Source organism: Carassius auratus, unplaced genomic scaffold (assembly GCF_003368295.1).
Source record: "Carassius auratus strain Wakin unplaced genomic scaffold, ASM336829v1 scaf_tig00027474, whole genome shotgun sequence".
NCBI classification, from domain to species: Eukaryota; Metazoa; Chordata; class Actinopteri; order Cypriniformes; family Cyprinidae; genus Carassius; species Carassius auratus.
Window position 1 is genome coordinate 144,103 of NW_020525598.1, and position 26,463 is coordinate 170,565.

Sequence of the window (26,463 nt, forward strand, 5' to 3'; positions counted from 1 at the left end):
GTCTAGACAAAGTATGCAATAATATTTAAGCTACTTATCAAAACGTTTCCTAAATGTCTTTCTTTCCAGGCTGGAGCAAGCTCATTGACTATGAACCAGGAACAGGCAGTAAGCTGTTATTTCCCAAGATGCACCTGGAGACGTGTGTGGGATGGGTGTCGTGGATCAGGAGCACAGTGGAGCTGGAGCCGAGCGGTTCTGGGAGAGGCTGTGACAGACAGTCTCACTCTGAGAGGGCCTTACAGAAGCTCTGTGGTACGATTAATAGCTATTTCTTCCATTGCTCGCTTCCTCATTTCTCTTGGGTTGGTTTAATTATCAAATGGGCCTGAGGGCTTAACTACTCAGACAAAACCTCCACCCTTGTCTTAAAATAGGTATGTGTCTCAGAGCAGAACCATTAGCAGTGTAATTCATCCTCATCAGAAACTACAAAGGAAGCTATATTTACAAATAATCAGCTCTTCACAGATATTCAAGAAGACTAATGGTCCTTTCATATGACACGTGTCAGAATATCCTATTGCATTGGGATGAAGCGTCGAATGAATGTGTCGTAACGAAAACCCACGCAATACACACTCACACACACACACAAACACACACATATATATACTGTATAGATATATACAGTGGGTATAAAATAATTTGAAGTATAATTATTACAATAACAAATTAAATATAAAGCATAATTTAAAGTATAATAACAATAACATTCACATATATATATATATATATATATATATATATATATATATATATATATATGAATGTGAATGTTACGGTCAATATACTTTAAATTACAACATTACACGCAATGTTTATTTAATTGCTTATTTAATCATATCAATTTTGTTTGTTATTATCTTCATAGTAAACATTAAAATAAAATGATTGTGTTTACTATTCATTTTTCTGTGGTACAGAAATGTATTCTGTAATTAAATTTATTCTCTATTTTGTAGAAGTTCTCTACAAATTAATAAATATATAAAAAAAAAAATTCGGTATCAAAAGATTTGAAGCATGAGTCATGTGAAAGGGACAACTGTGTTTCAAATGATCATTTTATCTCTAAACTAACCCGTTTCTATGGCAACATACCAGGAGCTTCATCAGGCAGCACAGATCTTCTGCCGGCCCCCAGCGGTGTTTTTAATTGGACGGCGACTCTTGTGACGGATGGCGGCCGGGACAGTGACCTCTCATACCGCTTTGATGGCCGTCAAGCTGCCAAGATCCCAGACTGGGTCGTCCCGCAGAATCTAACCCATCAGTTCACCATAACCACATGGATGAAGCACGGGCCGAGTCCAGGACAGAGAGCCGAGAAAGAAACGCTGCTCTGCAACTCTGACAAAACAGGTGAGACGGAGAGAAGTGAGTGAGAAGAGAGCAGATGAGAGGAGAAACCTGTTTCAAAGACAAGTTTATGAATCCTGTCATTACAAATGAGATCTCTGTTGTTTCTCCTAAACCATATGTAGACTCTCATTCCACCCAGATATAAGGTCCAAATATCTCAATAATTTACTTAATAATTTATCATATATATATAATACATAATCATATATATAATATATAATAAAATACTTCCATAACATAAATCCATAACTTCTATAATAAGATGGCTTGCTAGAAAGCTTGGTAACACTTTAGTTAAAGACTTTATATACAATGCATTATAAAAGTAGTTTTGATACCTTTTAATTCACTTTATATTATGCATTTTATGATTTTTTTTGAATGATTGTAATCACAGTTATAATTCATTATAATACTTTACGGCTTTAGAACGTATAATGCATTAAAACACATGACAAACAAACCTTCAAATATTATAATGCATTTCAACTTTATTTACAATTATTTATGAACAGATAAACAGGGTACATTATGAATACCTTTATAATGCATTATGCATAAAGGCTTTAATTAAAGTTTTGTATTTCACACAGAAGGTTTTATGTGTAGAGTATTTAGTTTATCATCAAGAAGTCCATGATAAGACTTCATCAGAAAAACCTTGCTGGTCTGCTAGGTCCAAACCAGAACTGACCAGCAAAAATCAGCCAGGATATTGAGGTTCACACTGGTCTTTTCAGCAGGGTTGAAGTGGAAACAGTTAAGATCAAAATTTCATTTGTACTGGACGATTGGAGCTCTACTTCCAGCCTGGTTAAGTTGACTATCGTCTCCTGTCAGGATCTCTATATAGATAAACACTCACCAAATGGTGCCATTTCTTTTCTCTCAGGTTTAATTTAGCGATATTATCTTGTATGTCAAGAGGTAATTGTATTCTCTGTCTGTCTCTTGACGTCTGTGTGCTCTCTTTGTCTCTCTCTCAGAGATGAACCGGCACCATTACTCTCTGTATGTGCATAACTGCAGGCTGGTTTTCCTGCTGAGGACGGACTACACTCAGACAGACTCCTTCAGACCGGCTGAATTCCACTGGAAATTAGAACAGGTATGAGAGACGCTTCGCACTAGGAATTTCACTTCAGACGTTCTTCGGATGAATACAAAATATAATCACTCATGTATGCATGTTTAGCTAATATAAATTTATTTGACAGACAGTCAGACCAACAGACAGAAAGACAGACAGAGAGAGATAGAGAGATAGACATACAGACAGACATACAGACAGACAGACAGACAGACAGAGAGATAGACATACAGACAGAAAGACAGACAGACAGACAGATAGATAGACAGACAGACAGACAGACAGACAGATAGATAGAGAGATAGACAGTCAGACAGATAGAGAGACAGATAGACAGACAGACAGACAGACAGAGAGAGATAGAGAGATAGACATACAGACAGACATACAGACAGACAGACAGACAGACAGAGAGATAGACATACAGACAGAAAGACAGACAGACAGATAGATAGACAGACAGACAGACAGACAGACAGACAGACAGACAGACAGACAGATAAACAGACTGACGGATAGACCGACAGATAGACATACAGATAGACAGACAGACATACAGACAAACAGACAGACGGATAGACAGACGGATAGACAGATAGACAGTCAGACAGATAGAGAGACAGATAGACAGACAGACAGACAGACAGATAGACATACAGACAGTCAGACAGATAGAGAGACAGACAGACAGATAAACAGACTGACAGATAGACATACAGATAGACAGACAGACAGATAGACATACAGATAGACAGACAGACAGATAGACATACAGACATACAGACAGACAGATAGACATACAGACATACAGACAGACAGATAGACAGACAGACAGACAGACAGACAGACAGACAGACAGACAGAGAGACAGACAGACAGACAGACAGACAGACAGACAGACAGACAGAGAGACAGACAGACAGACAGAGAGACAGACAGACAGACAGACAGACAGAGAGACAGACATACAGACATACAGATAGACATACAGATAGAGACAGACAGACAGACAGACAGACTGTACTTTAAGCACAACAACCATCCAACAAATATCAGTAATTAATTTCTGTTAAAGACACCGTTTATGGAACGTACTGTGCTCTTGTGTCAGTGGTGGTGTTTTAGATTCACAGGTCTGCTGCAGGTTAATTGAATCCTTCATCTCGTTCATGCAACAATACTTGAGTTAGTCCATCAAGCATATAATTATGCAAATATCCACTTTTAGGGTGAAGATAAAGCCTTAGAATAAAGAAAGGGAGAGAAAACAGTGCAGTCATTAAAAGAGTGTTTGTTTAGCAGTGAATTCTTCTCACTGCTGTGCCAGAGAACGGAGCTCCGGGAAGACTTAATTATCTGAGAGAACAAACACACAAACGCAGCGCAACACAAAACTAACAATGTGCTGCATGAACATCCCTGCCAAAGCCCACTTAAAACCACATCAGAAAAATGGCAGGGGGTCTTTAAAACACAAACTCTTCCAACACGATTGGGCACAGAGGACGAGCAAAGTTCTGCAGGCAAAACAAATGAACCAACGAAAGCTCAACTTAACATCAGAGCATCAAACCCACAAACCATTGAAGAGCTATTTTAGTGCCACCTGTATGGATAGCATGGATATGAAGCAGTGCACTTGCATTCATTTTTCATATCTGTTCCTCTGAAATCTTTATTGAAATAACTGTACATCTGCTATACCTGCTCAGCATTAGAAGATGCAAAGATAGTTTATAGATTCTGCTGAGATTTTAAGCATCAAAGAGCCTTTTCCCCAGTGGAGAACAAGCTCTTGAAGAACTTCACCCCACCTTAAAATGAATTTCATAATTTAGTTTCATAAATACATAAATGCGATACATAAAATATATGGGGTGGAGGGTCCACTGGCCTGAGGGAGAAACATTTTGGTCTTTGCACATCTAAGACACTTCAAAGAACATGAGCAATCTTTTCATATCTTTCCTAAAGGCTTTTCTTTCCTCTACCCGCAGAGCAAAGAGATCTAATTCAAGTAGTTTTTTTTTTAAGAATCTGAGATTTTAATTTAATTAGTAATGGATGGTGATGTGTTCCCATTATGAAAATGGATATTAAAAGATGAATATTAATGCAAATGTGAAGTTTTGTTGGACGAGTGCCGAGTGTTGGCTCAGTAGCATAAATGCCAATTCCTTTCATTGCATTTCACTAATATCATTTTCCCCCATCTGCTTTATGCACTTGTTGCTAAACAAAACAAAACAAAAACATAACATCCTTGTACAATTTATGCATGCAGAAAAATTTCCATCAGATTCACAACAGGTTCATACGCACATAAATTCGTCCTCATGTATTAAATCTCAGGGTGCATTTGTTTGTTTTTTGTCATTTGATTTATTTATTGTTAAGGCCTGTTCACACCAAGAGTGATAATGATAACTATAAATACAATGATAACTATATTTGCATACACACAAGCAACTTTTAACAGTCTGTTTATTCTAAGCGAACTATATATCTATATATATACTTTTTGTATACCTTTCAATTCCTTTGTCTATCAATTAAATGATTATTAGACAGACTTCTATCCATAGTAGACAGAACTGTGACAGCAAACAATGAAGCGTGACAATTCCATTCTCAGTGACATCAATATAAAAGTCCCACCTCAAACACATCAGCCGAGCAGAAAATCTTATTGGTCAATGCCGATATTTGAAAAATGCCAATGCAGTTGACCACTACTCAGAAATGGACAGTTGCTGAAATAGAGGCAAAAAGACAAATCGGCGATTCACACTGATGTGAGACACACAATAGCGCAGCAGTAACTGTTAAAGTGCCCAGTGTACAACTGAAACAATGGTTTCTCTTCACCTCTCTCACTCTCTCTTTGATAAATTGCCTTGCCATTAAGTGGACTTTGGCTTAGTGTGGCTATAAGTCTTTTACCACTTCTATCGATTCAGTGCTGTGCGTTTACTGAACACACACAGAGAAAACATCACAGTGGGGCACTCTGCTCTCTAGAGATTGCGTGGACACACTGTGAGAACGTCCAGAATATTGACGAGTTGTAAATGTTTTCTGTAAGAAAGCACAGTAATGTATGTTAGATGTAAAATAACAGTCATAAATGACTAAATCTGGATTCACAGGATTGCATGAACCACAGCTCTATCTACAGCCATTTTCACATTCACACACACACACACACACACACACACATCTCTGCAGAAAATCAATTCATGTCCAGAGACACACCAAAGATAGAAAAGAGAGGCTGAAGAAGCTGAATAGAATACGAGAAAAATACCAATAGAGTATAAAAGGGAAATTTAAAGAAAAAGTAATCAATGTATTCATCATAAGAACTCAGAGAGATAACTTGTGTGCACAGAGAGAAGGAATCGATCAAAGAAAAACACTGAAAAATAACTTTCGCTCTGGCGGAATCTCACAACATTTGTCAAGAATATAATTTGCATTGTATTTTTGTACAATCAATATTTTAGAAGTATGATATTTCATATTTCATAATTACTGTAAATGCAAAAAAAAATACCTATTATTATTAATTACTAAAACTAAAAAATCTGTCTTACATTTTGATAGATTGCTATATGGTTTGATTTTTTTTTCATTGACATTTTATCATTTGCCAGGCAAGAAAACAGCAAGCAATATTAATAACAATCATATATATATTTATTTCGACCTGGACATTTGCAGAGAATGAGCGGAACCTCACAAAACATCTCATATCATATTTTCTAAAATATAAATAATCTATAATTGACCTGGACATATTTTGTGTAGGTTTACTTTCTTTATATTGTCATCTATGTATACTTCAGATCTCATTTTGAAATGGGAGCTGTACAGAGAAACTGTGGCCACTGTAGGAAAAGAAAAAGGAAAACATTGGGTGGAGAGGAAGACATTCTATCTGTAGTGAAGATGAGAAATGTCTGGTGGTTTCATATGAGGGTGTAACAATCAGTTCCACTAGACTCTTCGACCCAGACACACAAACACACACTGTGTGTGACAGAGCGAGCAGAAACCGTCTGCTGCTGTGTGCTTCTGACTGGAAGCGGTCCAGACGGGCCGAGCACAGACACACTTCCAGAGAGTTCACATTGAAACCGACCGGTCTATTTGTTTGCAAAGGATAAGTACTACTGATCATATAGTTATGGTTAGTGATTTAATCAAATATTTGTTGTTAACTTGTTGTTAAAAATAAAAGCTAAAATGAAATACAAATATTAGATTAACAACTTAAAAATGTGAAATGTTGCCCTTAACTGAAATAAAATACAGTAAGTTTAAGGAGAATTACTAAAATTACATAAAAGCATATAAAATTATTAAAACTAATAATAATATGGGGCATTTTTTTTTAAATAATCATACATTTTTTTAGATTATTTTTAAATACTAATAATAAAAAAATGTGAAAATCCAAATTTGAAATATTTTGTTTACCTGCATTTCATGTGACCATAAATTAAGCCTAAATATATATTTTTAAAAAAAGGAAAAAAAGACAAAAAATGAAACCTGAAAATATATAAACCTAATTAATAACAATACAACTAAAATTAATACAAAAAAATAAAAATAAATAAATAAAACGGTATACAAATTATTTTAAAATAACACTCTGAAGCAAAAACATCAGATATCCACAGAAATGCTCTCTCTTTCTCTCAGATCTGTGATAAGGAGTGGCATTATTACGTCATCAGCGTTGATTTCCCGGTGGTGACTCTATATGTGGATGGCGTGACCTATGACCCTTACCTGGTGACCGATGACTGGCCCATCCACTCCTCTCAGATCGACCTGCAGCTGACTGTAGGAGCCTGCTGGCAAGGTGGGAAATGATGTGATGTGAAATCTTACAGCATGCAAATCCATAATGAACAAATATCTCTTTAATAAACATGCAATGTTTCTTTTGCAATCCCTGATTCACTTCTTTTCTTCATTCTTTTAATCTGTATTTCTCTCTTCAATAATCCGAACGCAGCTCAGAAACACAAATGTGTTGGCCTCCTGACCTGCCCATGCTCTCTCTTTGTGTCTCTGAGCTCCTTTGTTTCAGAATTAAAGCAATAAATGAGTGAGAGAGATAATAAAAAGATCATTGTGTGCATGGGAAGAAAATATAACTAGAGCTGACTGGACATGTGCTCTTTTTAAAATTTGTGGAGCGTTTAATGATAAGAGTTTAATGATATCTCAAGATTCGGTTCGATTCAGTTTGCACCACTTTTATTATTGATTCAATGTGATAAACAATATTTGTAACACTTATAACGTTAATATGATTGTTTTTCTTCAAAGAGCCAGTGTAAGATTCTATTCTGTTAATATTTGGAATGTTTTAATATTTTCCATTTTCATTATAATTTAAATTAGTAATTATGTTAAGTATTTTTGTAGTTTTTGTCTTTTATGTCTTTTTTTTTTAGTTTTTATTAATTTTATTTCAGTTTTTTATAGTTCATCAAGTTAAGTTTGTTTTTATATTTATCTTAGTTAATTCTATTTCAAGCAATGAAGATGTTTTAGTTTTAGTTAACTATAATAATGCTGCAAAGAGCCCCGTTGTGATTTAAGTAATCATTTTCATTAATTAAAAACAAAATTAAATAATATAAAGTGTATGTATTTAAAATAAACTAACTGAACTAACTGTCAACTAACTGAAAATAAACTAAATTTAAAATTTAAATAAATTTAAACTAAATAGCATATAAAAAAACCAAATACATTTAAAAAATACTAAATCAAACTCAAATTAAGATAAGATATAAAATATATAGATAATAAATATGAAAAAATATTCTAAGAGTATTAAGAAAATATAAAAGCTAATTGGATGTATTAATAAATACTATAATATTATATAAATAACCTAAAAAGTGAAATTTAAAATACATTTATTTCAAAACTAAGAGTAGTTCAAATTTATTAATATATTTACTGACAGATAACTCAAGACTTCCTGATATAAAAATGTAATGAATCTTTATTATGAGCATTACTTGTGCACTATGTACATTTAAGCTTAAACTGTGTTTTAATGTTACTTTTGATGAGGATTGTATAATCTTTGAACAATATCAGTCTTTAAATGCAAAATACTTAAGGTGTACCTAAAGTATACTTTCAAAAGTTCCACTTTAGCATAATCCATAAGTATGTCTTTAATTGGACTTCTGCACAATTAAAGTGCATTAAGTACAAAATGAGTTGTTCCAATTTAGCAGAATTTAAGTATTCCAGTTTAAAGTACAATTGCAGGGTATTTTAGCAGCTACATAAATATGCATGAAATAAATGTATTTAAAATACATTTATGTAGATTTATTTAAATTCTGTTATTTTATCAGTGGACACAAAGGTAGACTTTTTTTAATGATCTGTATGAAAATCTTGACCAAAAAAATAAAAAAATAATAAATAAAAAAAACCTAGCCTATGGGTTCAGGCTGAATGTCTGTGCAAGTCTCCATTTCATTATTTTCTATCAACACATTGATTTGTTTGAGAATCCTGGCCAGGGCGAGCTGTCTCAACCAATGTTGCTGTGACAATTTAGTCCCCAATCTATAGCCATGTAAACACACACACACACACACAGCAGCCTGATACACATCAGTATGCCATCGCCCGAGGCTCAAAGTATCATCACACAGATACCTGATCACAAACACACTCAGAGAGGCTTCATTACACTCGAACACGTCTCATACAGAGCAGAGAGATGCATCTAATTGCTCATTATCTCTGACTTAGGTCATCATTAAGTTTATTTATGTGATTGCTTCATTTCAGTGCAGCTTCTAAAGACCTCAATCTAGCTCAACTGAAGCTGAAATTTATGTTGTATGTAAGTGTGTGTGTGTGTGTGATGTGTAACCGTAGGTGTGTCTGGAACTAAAGGCAGCTGCCCAGTCAATCAATGACTGAACAGGCTGTGTTTCTGTTTGAGGGTGCCTCCAATGTTCTGGCTTCCAGGCCATGTCTAATGATCAAGAACAACGTTAGAAAGCTTACCCAAGTGAATATTTAATGATTACAGCACTTATTTCATCCTACACATTTATTATTATTATTATTATTTTTATTATTATTATTATTAAAATATAGACCTTTATGAATAGCTTAACTTTTTCTGACCACTTTATCGGATGCTATTTTCATTCTTTAAAACAACCAAATATTTAATTCAGATAAAATAAAATTAAAAAAAAGTATTTATATTGCTCTATTAGAATGAAACAGTTCAATATAATATGTAATATAGGTCTACTTAAACATTTAAAAACTCCATACCCTGTCTTCCTTGATCATTTATGCAGCAAAAATGGTCCAATCAGAAACCATCACACGTCTGACATCACAACCATAGATCCATTTACATACATAACTGGTTCGCCATCGATTTTTCTTTTGTTTTTGTTTTTTTAACGTTTTTGAAAGTCTCTACTGCTCACCAAGACTGCATTTAGTTGATCAAAAATACAGTAAAAACAGAAATATTTTGATATTGTTACAATTTTAAATAACTGCGTTCTATGTGAAAAATTCATTCTATTTTAAAATGTAATTTATCATCATTACTCCAGTCTTCAGTGACACATGATCGATTCTAATAAGCTGATTAATTACTATCACTGCTGAAGTTGTTTTGCTTTATTTTTATTTTTGCAGAAACTTTAATACTTTTTTTCAGGATTCTTTGATGAAAAGAATGTTCAAAAGAACAGCATGTATTATTATCATGTAACATTATACATTTCTACTGACTCTTTTGATCAATTACATGCATCTTTGCTGAATATATATATATATATATATATATATATATATAATTTCTTTTTTTTTTTTTTTTTTTTTTTTATGCATCCAAAACAGCCTTTTTAATTCTATTAACCAAACAAAGGGTAAACAATGGTCATGAAAAAAAAATGTTGACTGGTTTGATGCAAGAAACATTATAAATGTACTGTGCAGGAAAAATACAATTATACAGAAGCGTAGAATATGATTTAGGATTTAGGAATCAAATCTCATGTTTGTGTTTGTGCGCAGGAGGTGAGGTCTCTAAAGCAAAGTTTACACAGTATTTCCGAGGCAGTTTGTCTGGACTGACGATACGATCTGGGAAGATTGCAAGCCAGAAGATCATCTCCTGCCTACAGGCCTGCAAAGAAGGGCTGGACATCACCTCACCAGAGAGCCTCGGACAGAGGATCAAGGTTACACACACACACACACACACACACACACACACACACACACCTAACTCAAAACAAACTCTACATTATTTGTCTGAATTAATGAGCTGTGCTTGAAGCCAGTGTACAATGCCATTAAAAGCTCAACTGTATTAACTTTGTGTTAATACTGAAAAGGAGTTTGCCCGAATTAAACCACAGAAGAGTTGAAACTCACTATTTTGTAGAAAACTAATGAGGAAGAGGTTAAGAAAAGCCAGGAGACACGACTTGAGGAGAGATATTTCTGTATGCACATTTTCCTTTTTCTGCTTTGCTTTCCTCTGTTCTGTTCTATTGTATTCGAGAAGCTCTAGGGAAGACTCGAGGATCAAATGAAAGCAGGTTTTACAGACAGAGAGTCAGAGTTAGTGAGAGACAGAAGACAGCTTCACTCCGGTGGTCTGATCGCTCAGAAGCTCAAAGCAGAAGTGTGCTTCATTCATAAACGACTTGATGATGGCTTTTTGATAAATAACAGTTCAGTTCTTGCCGGGATGCAGGATGCAGAATTTGACTTTTAGAATTTAGAAAAGAAATGAATATGATTGCTTTAAGTGTAGTTTCTTATCTTGATATCACAGAGTTCTGAACAATGCATTTCCAGACTTTTCCTGGATACTGATCAAATAATTAAAAAAAGACCAATTTATTAATTCACATGACTGATTCATAGACAAGAACGGACTATAAACATTGATTTACTTACACATTAGACATTAGTGTGTAAGCATGTTCACAACAACATTAATGAAATATTTTAAAGCAAAACTACACTGTAAAAAACAAATCCTGTTATTTTACAGTTCTGTAAAAGTATAGTAACAAATTGAACATATTTACAAAAAAAAAAAACTAATAATAAATTACATCAATTATAAGGTACATACATTTAATCATAAATGATTAAAGAATAATAAATGTTTAGTCTTTCACAGTAAAAATTACACTGTAAAAATAGATTTTTCTAAGTTGCAAATATAACAAAGATTGGAGTACATTTAAGTCTCAGTTTAAAAGTCTTTCTGCTTAACATTTGTATGTTATTCAATGTGTCACTTGCAAATTTTTATAATTCTGAAACTTTATACATTTTTGAGTGAAAATTGTTTCTACACCATTTTTTTTCAGTGTAGAAATAAGATCCAAAATTGAATAAATATGCATTATTTACCTAATTAGTTTATGCAATGTAATTGTTACAATTCCTTTGTAGAATTTCCTCTTCCTGTCATTCTAATTCAAATACCAATCCAAAGCCATTTCTGAGTTTTGCCCATCTCTGCCTCAAACAGTCACTCTCACAAACTCCTTGATAGTTTAATATCTCACGTTTGTCTGTCTCTGTCTTCCTCTCAGTTTCATCTGAATCCTGCTCAGTCTCTGGTGGTGATGGAGGGAGAGGATCTGGAGCAGATGAACGCCGCACTGAGGAAAGTTTCTTACATCAACTCTCGGCAGTTTCCCACCAAGGGAGCGCGTCACCTCCGGATCTCAACGGCAGTGCAGTAAGATCATAAATATTCATGAGATCTCATCCCTGAACTACAACAAGTTTAGCTCTGGAATACAGCAATATAAATGATCAAACCGTTTATATCTGGTTGCATAGTTTGGATTTGCACCCCAGAGTCATACGAGAACTTAATGTTAATCTGTGCTTTGACCCATGGCTAGAAACGTTTTTAAACTCTATCATAAAAAAAAAAAAAAAAGGAAATAAAACGATGATTATTGGAGTATGTTTTAAATGAAAGCACACTTTAAGTTTTTCTAATTTAAAATTTGACATTTAATACAATGTGTTACTTGCCCTTTCTTATATTTAAAGGCGCTGTATGTAATTTTTTGACTGTACAAACATAAAAATACCCTAATTTGTTTACAGATATTTAGGAAACATGTTAAGTTTACATACTTGTTTCACCAGAAAACTTTGCTACAGTTATTCTACTTTGAAATGTGCGTTTTGTGTCAGAATGTCTGTTTTTGTTTTGGACCTGAACAGAGTAATATTAAAACGTGGATTGTGTGTCCTCAATCTGGCAACCCATTTTCCACTTTAAAGAACACTGGAAAGGTTCCAATGATATTAAAGGTTCTTCATGGAACCATCCATGCCAAGAACCTTTAATATTAAGTGTATTTGTAACTAGATTTTTACATTTTCTGCTAGCTAGCTGCTTTCTGGTTGCTTACTGACTATTTCATATCCCTAATTGTATACTATAAGCAGTACTAAGCCTTATTGTAACCTTTATTAACATAATATCACTCATTCTGTTCTTTCCTAATTCATATTCTATGTTGAGGGAGGTTTGATTTATATGTACAGACAGGGAAATGCAAAGAGAATGGCAGAGAGATTTGTTCTTTGGAGCACAATTGCACCCACTGGCACCCCATGATTATTCAAAGTAGATCATGAATATCCATAAGCCCTTAAAGGATTATGACCCGCCCCCCTGAGGCTTGAGCAGTGCCAGTGGGTGGAGTCCCTTCAGCAAAGAGCAACAGAGAATTAGCATGAAAACAAACACACATAGAGCAATTAAGTATTATATTACTGTAAGACATATAATTGAAATCTAGCTTGCTGATCACAGACTTATATTAAGACAAACATGTGTTGTGTTTTGCATAGTTAGTAACTTTTTTCTAAAAGTGTAATTTACACTTCTGCAAAGTAACAGACTGCTTTTTAAAAAGACAAACACTGTGCAACAACTTCGAATTAAAGGAAAAAAAATTAACTTGGCATAAAATGTAAGGATGTAAACAAAAAATAATTCTGCCTCCATATGTCTACATGCTCGCTTTTCTATTATGAATAGATTAAATTCAATACTATGATTTAAGAAATAAAAAAAAATTTAAAACACAAACTTGTTTAAAATGCTACACGTGAATTTCAAATAAACAACTAAATAAAATCATGATTAACATTATTTTGTTCAATATTGAGATCCTGATTATTTATTTACTAACATCATTCATTTACTGAACTTTGTTTTTGAACATTTTTAAATTTAAATATTTTTTAACAGTGGGTTTCCAATAAAACAAAAATGAATATATGTAAACATTTAATTAATTAAAAGATAATAAATTAAAATATATTAGATCAACTCTGTTGTATTGCACCAATTTTGGTATTATTATTATTTATTTTTATATAATATTTTTAAGTACTGAATTACTGATAATAGTAGTAATTATTCCAGTAAAAAAATAACTAAATGTTTATTTATTATTACTAAACAACTGCTGGAAGCCAAAAATATAAATAATAATAAAATAAATAAATACATTTTAAAGATTTGCTTATTGCCCGGCCCTTCATGCAGCACAACACTGCAATATTACAAAAACAATATTAATTTTTACAATACAACACAATCTACTACAATATTATATATATATATAACTTTTTTTAGACTTGCTAAAGATTACATTTAACAGTAGTATTATATGAACTATATATTTTAGCAAAAAAGGCATATAAATGTAAAACTAGGAGGAAATCATCATGCAAAATATAATATTCAATATTAAACAATTAATATTACACTTGTCTTCTTCAGTGCAATTTGTTCAACACACATCACCCTGAGAAACAATTAACAACCAAATATAGGGCTAAAGATATCATATAGCATGCATCGTATGGTCATCATCAGTCAATCGTCACAGATTGTAAAAGAACAAGTAAAATCATATTTTGGTTTTAACCAACTGCATCCTGTAGCAAACAGCTGTTTACACAATGAAATATGGATTAATCTCTTCAAGCCTTGCCGTATCTAAACCTTCAGTCACAGATGGTTTCCTCCATTCATTTCCTGTCTGTTGATGAATGCGAGTGTTTGTTTGCGACAGGATTACGAACAACATCTTTAATTAGAGAATGCGGATCTGGGTTCATTTGTGATAATGGACTTCCTTCCTGTCGTTCAGAGCTGAGCTGAGTTGTAAATTAATTCTAGTAAACACTGTTTGTGTTTTGCTTTTAAGCTTATTAAGTCCAATTACTGCGAGATCCAAGAAAGCTGAAGTGTTATTAATTCACTCCAGGCGTAGGTTTTCTCTTTGTGTGAAGTTATCAGCGTTGCTGTCTCTGTAATGAGTTGGGAACAGCTCCAAGAGATTTGTTTACACTCTACACATCACTGTCGGACGCTTTTTATTATTTATATCCGAGTGGAGATGTCTTCACCTCTGAGGGAGTGATTGCAGGACCCAAAACTAACTTTATGCCCCATCTGCCAATAACAAGAGAACTAAAAACCAATATTTGCAAAAACAATATTTGCTACTTTAAAAAACTCTAACTGAAATAAATGTTACACATGTTGCAAATTAATGCAACATTTTCATTTAGTTTATCTTGGTTTAGAAAAATAAAAAACATTAAAAAATACTGAAAACTATAGACATGTTTAAAAATAAATGAATAAAACTGACAAAAACACTCAACAAAAAGTTTAAAATTAAAACTTTAAAATGAAAACATCAAATAATATATATATATATATATATATATATATATATATATATATAATGAAAAATAAGAAATCCAAATTTTAATTAAAAAAAATAACAGTATCTCAACGATCTTAAAAATAACCCTATTAAATATTTCTCACGTGATTGAGAAGTATTTTGCATTATATATATATATATATATATATATATATATATATATATATATATATATATATATATATCCTAATAAAATCACTGGCAGTATGGCAATTGGTACATTACTTTTGGACCCCGTGTGTGTTTGTGTGTATTTAAAATAACACACAAAAGTGAAATAATATGTTGTTGTGTTTATGATCTCTGCAGGTGTTTCGGAGAGGATGTATGTATATCTGTGCCTGATATTGAGACAGCTGTCATGATAATCCAGCCTAGTGAACCACGCATCATAATTACTGGGGCGGAGCACCTGACAGTCCCCGCCTCCAACCTTGCCCTCGGCCTATCCCTGTTCAGAGATTTGCATATCATCAGCACAGCTACAAAAAGCACAGAGCAGACAGACACAGGTACAGAGAATGAGTTCTAGAATCACCTTGCTTCTCTTAACAGAATAATTTGTTCAAATGAAAATTTTGTCATTATCTACTCACATGCAGTGCTTATTCAAACCAGTCTTGACCCACCATATTGAACATACAGGAATGACAATGTGTTTTATCATCATTACTGGAGCTTGACAGAATTTATCCCAAAGTGTAGAAAAAGCATCCTGATCAAATTTTCCTTGTTTGTTGAATAAAAGAGAGAAAGTCAAAGACATGAGGGTGAGTAAATGACAGATTTTTGAGTGAAGTATTTCTGCAACAAAAACACTCCTGATGAAAAAAAGCCACAGAGAAAGTCCCCAAACACTGCACAGAGCACATTATTCACTGACAGGCCGCAGGTGTGATCCTGTTTTGGTGGCAAACAACAGTAAATGCAAAAAAAAAAAAACATGTTAATAAATCATAAAAGAAAGATGCTTACTAAACCCTCCACCCTCACAACACAACACATCACATGAGTCTTTCATGAGGATGCGTTTCTGAATCTGAAATGCCTCTCCCTCCTGTATCCTGAGGGCTTACGTTTACTTTAAATAGCACAAATCATGGGAAACCATATTACTCTTGCTCTTTCCAATTAAAGTTTCAATCACTATGTATGCATTAAATTGATCAAGAGTGACAGTAAAGACCTTTATGTTACAAATGTATGTTTTTATGTTTGAAAAAAGGCACACAAAAAAAAAGAAAAAAGAGACAATTCAAAAAAAAGAAAAGAAAAAAAGATAACAGTAGTTCAGTTTTCCCATGGACTATATGTTATATTATTGAAAAATATGGGAATTGTAGCAGACAAAGAAAGGAAAGGTTATATGTTTATTATTATTGTTAATTAGCTTCATCTTTGTATGTGTGCAGATTACAGCTCAGGTGCATTGAAGGACATTGCACATAATCTGGACTACTGTGACATCGTGGTGTTGGGGGAGGAGTTAAGGGCGGGGCTAGAGAGTCTGGAACTGCACCGCAGCGCTTTATTGGGCAAACACCTGGAATACGCCAACTCTAGCACCGGCATGTCCATATACGGTAAAAACACTAACTCTACAGTTTACTTCTGTTACTACCTGTACAACTGTCTCACATCTTTCATATTCTGCATCTGTTTCTAGGAGTGGACTCTGTTTGTCACTACACAGAGGTGATCAGACAGGTGCGTTATCAGAGCCGACAGGCTGTCGACTCCGTCCGCTCCTTCAGACTCACCTGTTCTGAGCTCAACGGACGCTACAACAGCGATCAGTATACATTACAGGTGTGAACCAAACAAAGACATGCACTAAGCCACGCTCTGATCTTTGACCTAAAAAAGATCTCTATCATTCTTTCTCCAAGGTCAACATCCGTCACAGTGAGGAAGCTATTGAACATGTCAATCATGCAATGGATCCGCCCAAATACATGCAAATTATTCATCCTACAGTCACAGAATATAACGGCTACAGCTTAGGTGAGTGAAAGACATAATGATTGTGTCAGAATTAATTAAGCGTGTCTGTGATTATGTTAATTTTGAAAATACATGGTAAACATTAGCTGAGGAGATACCAAACATTTTATCCTTTATTGATTTATTAATCTCATTAAATATTAATTTATACATTTCTTAAGTTATACACCACCACATTTAAAAGTTTTGAGTTGGTAATATTTTTGAAAGAAGTCACTTCAGGCTGAATTTATTAGATCAAAATCACAGGAAAAATATTGTGAAATATGATAACAATTTAAAGTATTTTGAATATATTTTCAAATGTGTTTTATTTCTGTAGCTGAATTTTCAGCATCATTACTCCAAACTTCAGGGTCACATGATCCTTCAGAAATCAGTATGATATGCAGATTTGATGCTCAGCATTCATTTTTTCAGCATTCTTTGATGAATAGAAAGTTCAAAAGTACGGCATTTGTTTAAAAATATAAATCCTTTGTAAAATCGTGAATGGTTTGCTGTCATTTTTAAACATTTTAATTCATGATTTCAGAATAAAATTATCAATTTCTTAAAAAAAAATAATAAATCATATTGACCCCAACTCTTTGAATCGAAGTTTATAAAGTACTGTTCATTTTTTTTTATGAAGGAAAAAGAAATAAACATTAACAATAATAAATCTATAAATTAAATTATGTTAATAAAAGTATTTTGTTCATAGTTAGCTTATGATGCTCAATGCATTAACTAATGTTAACAAAATGTTTCTCAGACAGTATTTTCAATATATTGTACCATTTAGGGTTGAAAAACACACAGCTGGTTCCAGTTTATAATCAATGCAAGTGTAGTCTGATTTCTGAACAAATGTTTCTTAAAAAAAAAAAAGAAGAAGGTTAAATCAGGTTATGGATCACTTACTGATTCAGCTGGATTGGTTATTGACTTACAGAAGAGCTAGTTATTACTTTTATAAACTCAAATAAACTAAAACCTGTAACTAAGTTCCTTAAGATTCACATTCAATACAGTTTGATTTGGTGAAGCTTCCTTAAAAGTAGCAAAAGAATCATTGCAATGATCAAATGCAATCATTAAGGAACCAACTGACAGAAAAAACCTCTATAAAACATGGCAGTTATTTATTACAACATATTAAACATCCCCCACCTCTACTCTATAGAAGTCTATAGGTTGTGAGATTCAGATGAATTTATTGTCTTTCTGTAGTTGTACCAGCGGTTGCTACTGCAGTCATTGTGGTGTGTATCGCCGCCCTGCTGGTGGTGCTCCTGAGTGTTTACTACCTCAACCAACCACAAAACCAAGAGCACATTCACACACACACACTGCCAGAGAAACAGGCGGACTGTGACAGACCCTCTATCTCCATCACCGTCAACCCTCTGGAGGTACGACAAACCGTCTACATGCTCACACAACACAAGACACCATGATGTAAAGAAGATGACGCCTGTCAAACTGTCACAGCATGCACAAGTCTCAGTGAAAACCACAACTTTTCTTTATAGCATGGCAGGACACAACAGCAGTTACACAATCAGCTAGAGCTGAACAACCGATTTAAACACAGTCATAAAAAAAAAAAAAGGTTTTGTGAGGGATCATTGACCTAGTATTTTGCCATGTCATGTTCCTCAATCAGTATCTTTGTTGATAAAACATCTTTAAAAACCAATCAGATTTGTAGGTTAGTGTCTCAATATCATTCTACCCAGACTATCCTTTCCCGCGCTGGTTTTATAGGTAGTGAACGGTTAAGAATTGGGAATTGGGTAAATGTTAAAACACTCAGAGATTCAAAAGTATGGTCACTTAATGTAAACAATTTGTGTGTTATATTTACGACAGCGAATTTCACTTCCTTAACTGCAAGGGGCTCTAAAGCCCCAAAAAATGCAGAAAAACTCTATACAATCACTTCATTCTTTTCTTGTATTTTTTTATATTTATTTTAAATGACACTGGATAAATGGAAAAATGGAAAGAATTCAAATAATGTCTATGACAGTAAATTCATTTGGTTCATTCCAGAGCTTTCAGGAGCTTCAGTCAGCAGAAGAAGTAACTGAGGAAGAAGAGGAAGATGAAGAAGACGACGGTGATATCTCTACTACAGAATCAGACAGTGATGAAGAGGAGACCTGCACGTCTTCCTCCATACATCATCAGACCAGGGTGCAATGGGGAACATCAACATTTCACTGCTGAAAACACAACGCTCTACCTGTAGCATTCTATAGTGACCTGCAATACAAGTGAGCTGACGTGCAAACACACTTCGAAAGACTTCGAAACAGCTCTGATCCTTTGTGATAGTTTTGGTGTGAGATGACCAACTAATAAAAGTCCGTCTTTTCCCTTTATACTCTGTCTCTACCGCTGGAGGACAATAACAGAATGAGAGACAGTGAGGTCACAGAAGAACCTCGAGCAGCCTCCTGTTCAGGAGTTTGATAAAGAGAGACTCATTTTGAGGTCTCTACAGTGCATCTTATTTTCTCCCAGATAGCACACGTACGTCTGTTAAAGATCTCTTCATCTGACAAGCATCTCATGTGTCAAACACCTGATAGACATCTCTAAGATGTCAGTTTTACATACATTTTAAATCATGAACATTTTAAATACATCTTGTAAACGTCTATATGACATCTGATAAGAAACATTGTGTGGACGTATGTCTTGCAGATGTAAATGCAGACGTCAAATTGTACTCAAACAGTACAAATAGTACTGTTACTTACAAACAGTAAACATTTTCTTAATGTTTTAAAGCATAATCTTCTGCTCACCAAACATGCATTTATTTGACCCAAAATACAGCAAAAGCAGTAATATTGTGAAATATTTTTACGGTTTAAAATAACAGCTTTCTTTTTTAATATATTTTAAAATGTAATTTATTCCTGTGATCGAAGCTGAATTTTTAGCATCAGTCTTCAGTGTGACATGATCCTTCAGAAATCATTCTAATATTCTGATTTTATTATTATTTAAAACAGTTGAGAAGCTGTTTTTTTCCCTTCAGGTTCATAAATAGAATACTGAATAGAAACCTGAAGAATACTACTGAGCTGTTTTCAACATAATAATTGTTTTATGTTTCTTGAGCAGGAAATCAGAATATTAGAATGAATTCTGAAGGATCATGTGACACCGAAGACTGGTGTAATGATGCTGAAAAATCAGATCTGAAATCACAGGAATAAATTTAATTTGAAAATACATTCAAATAGAACGCGGTAATTCTAAATGGTAAAAAATATTTCACAATAGTACTGCTTTCGCTGTATTTTGGATCAAATAAATGCAGTCTTGGCGATCAAAAAAAAAATTAATCTTACTTTTCAAAAACTTTTGACTGCTAGTACAACAGCAGATGCTTTCCAGATGAATTGATCTTTAACAGACATCTTGCAGATGTTTAAATGTGAAATGACCGGACATCCATAATAAACCTGAAACCCGACGTCCTTGATAAAATTTTTCTTTTTAAATCCGTACGTGCTTCTTTTTAAGTGTCGTCTTACTCCATCGGTCTCTCTTGTGTGTAACATGTGGTACATTTGTGTGCGAGTGGTTTAGTAAATGACTTTTCTCTCATTACAAGTGTTATTGAATGTGTTATATGTGTTTCTTACCGACTCAATTTGCTCCTTTCTGTTGCACTTTCTGACATGGGTCAATAAAAACGAGTCTCCTAACTCATTTTACAACTAAACATTGATGCTTTACTGTATTTTAAGCACAATAAAATGCATTAACGTCGAACTGGCACTTAAGACTTGGTGAGGCGCCACGAACGCGCACAAACATTAAGCGTCATACAACAGCGACATCTAGTGACGTCACACGTGTAGCACGTCCACGCAGTCATTTCTTTGTGTTCTCATGTATTTTAGTATTTGTCAGATTTGGGTAAAGTGTCGCATAGAAGAGGCCACAGATTTAGGTCTGGATGTCCTGCACAGAGCTCATTTAGGGCTTTAGAGTTACCAAATACTTAAAGTTTGATCATAAACACTCATTTTCCAATTAAATAAAAATTGCTTTATTGGAATGAATGTTGCTTATTCTACATATACAAAAAATAAAAATAAAAAACTATGTAATTACATCCTTTTCCTTGATCTGTAAATATAGACATTTTATGCACAATTCATTCTGTTTTATATTTCATAGTTGCAAATCATCTTTGTGCAAAAGATGGCTAAAATTTGCCTGAAACCTAAAAACTGATTGATTGTTTTTTTCTTTACATGCTTTTTCATGTCTACTTATTTTTTTGAATAACAGTCTTGGCATCCTCTACAAAGGACATATATGAATAAAATATAATTTTTAAAAAATGTCTCAAAAATCCCAAAACTATTTTTCTGGTTTGAAACTGGTCATTAAAATGGTTTCCATTAAAAGTATTTAATCATAATGAGGATGTTGATGATGATTAAAGACTGATAAAGACTGGCTGCGTGGCGTGAGCGTGGCGGTTCTGCTGCGCGTCAGCTGCGTGGCGGCTGCTTCGCGTTTTCTGTGTCTTTACACACCAGAATCGTGCCTGACGCGGCGCTGGCGCGCTGCTGCTACTGTTGGTGACATAGAGGGAGACCGCCGACAGACCAGGATCTTGTCTTCATGACAACCAGGGGTGGTTCTAGGGTGAGTGGAGATCTGGGGCTTAGCCCAGAAAAATCCATGTATGTGACTTTTTTATTTTAATAAATCAGAAAGATTTACCTTGTTTACAATATACAAAAAAACAAATTTTAAACATTTTATTTAAAGTAGTGAGGAAAATACATTTGCAAACACAATTGATCTAGTAAAATACTACACACCAACAAACCGTCTGCCTCAAAAAGATCTCATTTCATTGGCTGGATCGTACAGACGCTCATCGATGGTTGGCCAGTTTACATGTCAGTCATAAGCACTAGAATCAGTGGGCGGTTTTCGTCGGGTGTGAATGACAATGCGTAACTTACTTGGGTAAATTTACAGACACTGTGGATGTGAGAGTGAGAGATATTTATTTATTTAAATTCTAATATAAATTACTTTATTGGGCATGAAAACTCATTGATGGCATGGTGGTAATAAAAACATTCAGGGCTTTACTGAAAATATACGGGGCTCCATCCCCCTTAGCCCACCCCTAAGGATGACAACAATATCTATACTTCATGCTGAGCATAAATATAAAGCCTTATGATAAAGGACGGGTGCAATATTTGAAAATCGATAAATATTAATTTATTTTTTTAATTACATTTATATCTAAATATATTAGAGTTCGGAGCGGGTTCGCAAATCATTTGACTCAGTTCGGAGCGGGTTCGCGAATCATTTGAGTCAGTTCGGGAGTTCAAAGCGGGTTCGCGAATCATTTGAGTCGGTTTGGGGATCGCAAATCATTTGTATCAGTTCGGGAGTTCGGAGCGGGTTCGCGAATCATTTGAGTCAGTTTGGGGATCGCAAATCATTTAAATCAGTTCGGAGCGGGTTCGCGAACCATTTGAGTCAGTTTTGGGATCGCGAATCATTTGACATCAGCTGACAGCGTTTGGAGTTTTATTTTTATTCACATTTCAAAGGTCACAAATGAACAAAGTCGTGTCTGCCATCTTGCGGGTGTCTGTTTGATCCCTGAAAAAGACAAGCATCCATTTAATATAAAAAAATCTAATCTGCAAAAATCTGCTTTACCGTTTCAAAGTTGCGTTTATACGCTAAAAACCTCTGACAACTGATTTAATCAGCTTCGTCATGAACACAAACAAAAACAAACTCATAATAAACAAACTGAAAAATTGTAAAACATCTCAGGCACTTGTGTATTAGTTAAAACCGGCCAAAGAATAAGAACCTGTTTTGTGGAATTAAATGTATTAGTCTAATATAACTATTTTGGATTAACGTCCAAGAAGGTCCACTAGGTCCTTACTAGTGTTTAGATAAAATTTGAAATAAAATGCAAAAATCATCAGCTCTTAAGAAAATTATTTCCATGGAAGACAATAATTTGAGTAATTCTCACACACAAATACAGACATCTCATTCTCATTAATCATCTCATAATCATGTATAAAACCAGATACTCGTCATGGGGTGTCCGTCCCTACGACACTTAATTAATGTCTGTGCACAGCACAAAGCCTCTACAGCACCGCAGATCATTTCTGAGCACGCTTTCAGTGAACGAAGGTGATTTTTTTTGGCTGTGTGTGTTTGTTTGTGTCTCTCATTGGTACTGCAGGTAGTTCTTGAGCATCTGAGGCAGTGGCAGAGACTGGATGTGATGGATTCGGTGGCGTCCCAGAGCCTGTCGTGCTGCCCTCCTGCACAGCTCCATCAGAGGCAGGGGTTCAGCTGTGGGACAAAGCAGAGATCAGTAAGGGTCAAGGGTCAAAGACCTTCAGCGATCATGTGAAAACACTCATTAGGACTTCAAAGTCCTGCACTGATCCTAGATAAGCTGAATGATTCATGACGTTGCAAAAGAATGGTTCAACATCCAGTTTAACATCCATTTAATCTACAACTTACTTTTTAAATATAGTGTTGAAAATGATGACAAAGCATTGTAAGACACTTAAAAACTGACTTTAAACACTACATGTTGAAAGTTTGGGGTCAGTGTGATTATTATCATTTCTTTTTTTTTATTAAATAATACTTTTAATGAGGATGGATGCATTACAATTATCAAAAGTGACAGTTAAGTATGTTATATTGTTACAAATGGTTTCTATTTCACATAAATGCTCTTCGTTTGAAAAAAAAAAGTATCCATTTCCACAAAAATATTAAGCAGCTAAAAACTGTTTTGAACACTGAAGAAAATTCAAATAGAATATTTACCACAGTAATTTTAAGTTGCATTAATATTTCATAATTATACAGTTTTTATAAAAACAATTTGGTGAGCATGAGACTCAAAAAAAAAAAAAAAAAAAAAAACCCACCCCAAACATTTCAACAGTAGTGTAAACTGGCTTTAAAAAAGAAAGCAAGAAAGAAATGTGATGCGAGTGAAAAGATCCTGCAGCACAGCAAGTTAATTTTTAAAATAGGTGTGACTTGCATATCCAACTATATTTGAATCAACTGTAAGTAGGCTTTTTGGGGAAGAAACAAAATGAATAAAATGCAACTAAATGTAGGATATGGCCCCTTTAAACGTTTCTGTAAATTCCCGGGTTGGTGTTGCAACCATGTAAAACCCCTATTAAACTGCCTTTTCAGAGAAGTCTGGAAATGTGGCATTGTGCCAGCAATATGGGAATAATTTCATAGGTGCATCTAAAAACTGCTTTTACAGAAAAGCATTAGAAAAACATGTTTTTCCCAGTTAGTGCGAGTGGTTGCGCAATTAATCATATGAAGCAACAGCGAAGCTATGAAAAGATCTCTAAAGAGCTGGACTGAAATTGACATGCACTCAAGTACATGGATAGTGATGACGGAAAACATGAGAAAAGTAGGAAAACCAGAAACGGCAGAACCTGAGAAAGACACGTACGTTCTAATCCGTTGACGTAGGTCATGGTGACCTCGCAGTGACCCCACACGGCGCTGACGATCGGGTACAGCCGCTTCCCTTTCAGCCCGCGAAACGCCACGCCCAGGTAGTTCCCGTCAGCACAGAATCCCAGTGTTCCCTCGTCCATGTCCAGAACCACCAGAAACTCTTCAGGCACCGAGAACGTCCCTTCGTCCTCCTTGTCCTCGATAAACTCCGGATACCGCGGCGCAGGGCCGGTCAAGCTCTTCCTGTCGTGGTAAAGGTGACCTCGTCCCAAGTCCCAACCCCAGGCTTCGGCGTCGCTGCCAACTAGGGCAGAGTATCCGACGGCTCGCAAGGGAGCGGAAGAAGTCGCGACCCCGACTACAGCATGTGTGCCACGCTGCCGTATGGGCCAGCGCAAAGTCCAAGCGTGCAAACCGCGGGTAAATCCGACTTTTCCCCGCACACAGTCCGTGCTTTGGGCCACCGGGTGGCGGTGGAATGTGAGCCGGTCATCGTCTTTAATGAAGAGGTTGAGCGAGCGGTCGTCTGGGTTCCAGGCGTGCTGAAGCTGGATTTCCGGTCCCGCCGGCGGCATGTCCAACAGCAGCTCCAGACGGGCGGGTAACGGGACGCCGTGGCTACGGAGTGACGTGAACACCGGCGGATACACCAGCTCGCTCGATTCCGGCTCATCCGTGGATTTTACCACACCTGACACCCTCTGCCCCATCACGGCCAGGCCACGGGCATCAACAACCACAGCCGGGGTTACCTCATGAGCAGGACAGACCGGTGAGCGGCAGCCAATCTCTAGAGACGACACGGTCCCATGTGCAAGAAGTAGTCCAGAGAGGAGTCAGTGGCACTGTTGAGTAAAATAAAAGTGTAATGAAGCTTGTTATGACTTTTAAAGACACAGCGTGTTGTTATATATTGCTGCACTTCAAACTAAATCAAACAAATTGCAGACCAAGTGTCTCAATTTTGAGTACACTTGTGCCGCATTTCCATCGAAATTACCCGGAATAATTGTAGCAGGAACTTTTTTGCCCCAGACCTTTCTGCATTTCACCGCGGTCTAAAGTACCGGGAAGATTAGGCAAATAGTCTGGTGACGTAGGTCTGCACTAGGGGTGGTGAAAAAATCGATTATTGATTAATCGCGATTATGTTATGGACGAGTATGAATCGATTATAAAAATTTCAAAAATTTATTTTGTAAAAAAAATAATACCGGGAGTTGAACGTCACGAGCGCGCCCAGTTCCAGTTAGCAAGCAGCCAGAGCAGGTGTGTAAAATGGAAAAACCAGGAACGAGCAACCAACCGATCCACCCAGTTCCATCTGGGCTCAAAGCAAGCGTGTGGATTCATTTTGGTTTTCATGGCAGGAGCTCTAACCCTCTTGGCGCCATGGTCGAGTTTACTCGACAAGATGCGGCACTGAATAAAATGGCCAATTTTGTCAAATACGATGTCAAATTTTACACGACCTCCCCTGCACCAGATAGCAGACATGTAATACTTCATCTCTGACTCAAAAAAACGTCATGCTCCTATACAAACTCATTGAAGCGCATTGAATCAGTGCGAAAAAAAGCGGAGCTAGTGTGAGAGTGAGCCATTTTATCTGACCACTGTTGTCAACGTCAGCGA

General features: G+C 35.3%; 2 protein-coding genes across 2 annotated transcripts in view; one reads left to right on the forward strand and one right to left on the reverse strand.

Moving 5' to 3' along the window:
- The window catches only part of LOC113079231 (calsyntenin-2-like), a 43,000-nt gene extending 23,374 nt beyond the window's left edge, over nucleotides 1-19,626 (forward strand). Inside the window, exons 6-17 of the mRNA XM_026251449.1 lie at nucleotides 70-255; nucleotides 1,108-1,365; nucleotides 2,352-2,473; nucleotides 7,166-7,328; nucleotides 10,559-10,725; nucleotides 12,103-12,251; nucleotides 15,595-15,797; nucleotides 16,698-16,868; nucleotides 16,952-17,094; nucleotides 17,175-17,289; nucleotides 18,505-18,686; nucleotides 19,330-19,626. Of these exons, the coding sequence (XP_026107234.1) occupies nucleotides 70-255; nucleotides 1,108-1,365; nucleotides 2,352-2,473; nucleotides 7,166-7,328; nucleotides 10,559-10,725; nucleotides 12,103-12,251; nucleotides 15,595-15,797; nucleotides 16,698-16,868; nucleotides 16,952-17,094; nucleotides 17,175-17,289; nucleotides 18,505-18,686; nucleotides 19,330-19,506 (2,036 nt within the window). The 3' untranslated portion in view covers nucleotides 19,507-19,626. The remainder of the gene's footprint in view (nucleotides 1-69; nucleotides 256-1,107; nucleotides 1,366-2,351; nucleotides 2,474-7,165; nucleotides 7,329-10,558; nucleotides 10,726-12,102; nucleotides 12,252-15,594; nucleotides 15,798-16,697; nucleotides 16,869-16,951; nucleotides 17,095-17,174; nucleotides 17,290-18,504; nucleotides 18,687-19,329) is intronic.
- A 3,234-nt stretch (nucleotides 19,627-22,860) lies between these two features.
- Nucleotides 22,861-25,610, reverse strand: LOC113079234 (SPRY domain-containing SOCS box protein 4-like). The gene is made up of 2 exons (XM_026251452.1): nucleotides 24,821-25,610; nucleotides 22,861-23,667 (listed from the first exon to the last, which is right to left on the reverse strand). Exons 1-2 carry the CDS (start codon nucleotides 25,536-25,538, stop codon nucleotides 23,540-23,542), a joined length of 846 nt encoding a protein of 281 aa, XP_026107237.1. The 5' UTR covers nucleotides 25,539-25,610; the 3' UTR covers nucleotides 22,861-23,539.
- Between the last annotated feature and the right edge of the window lie 853 nt (nucleotides 25,611-26,463).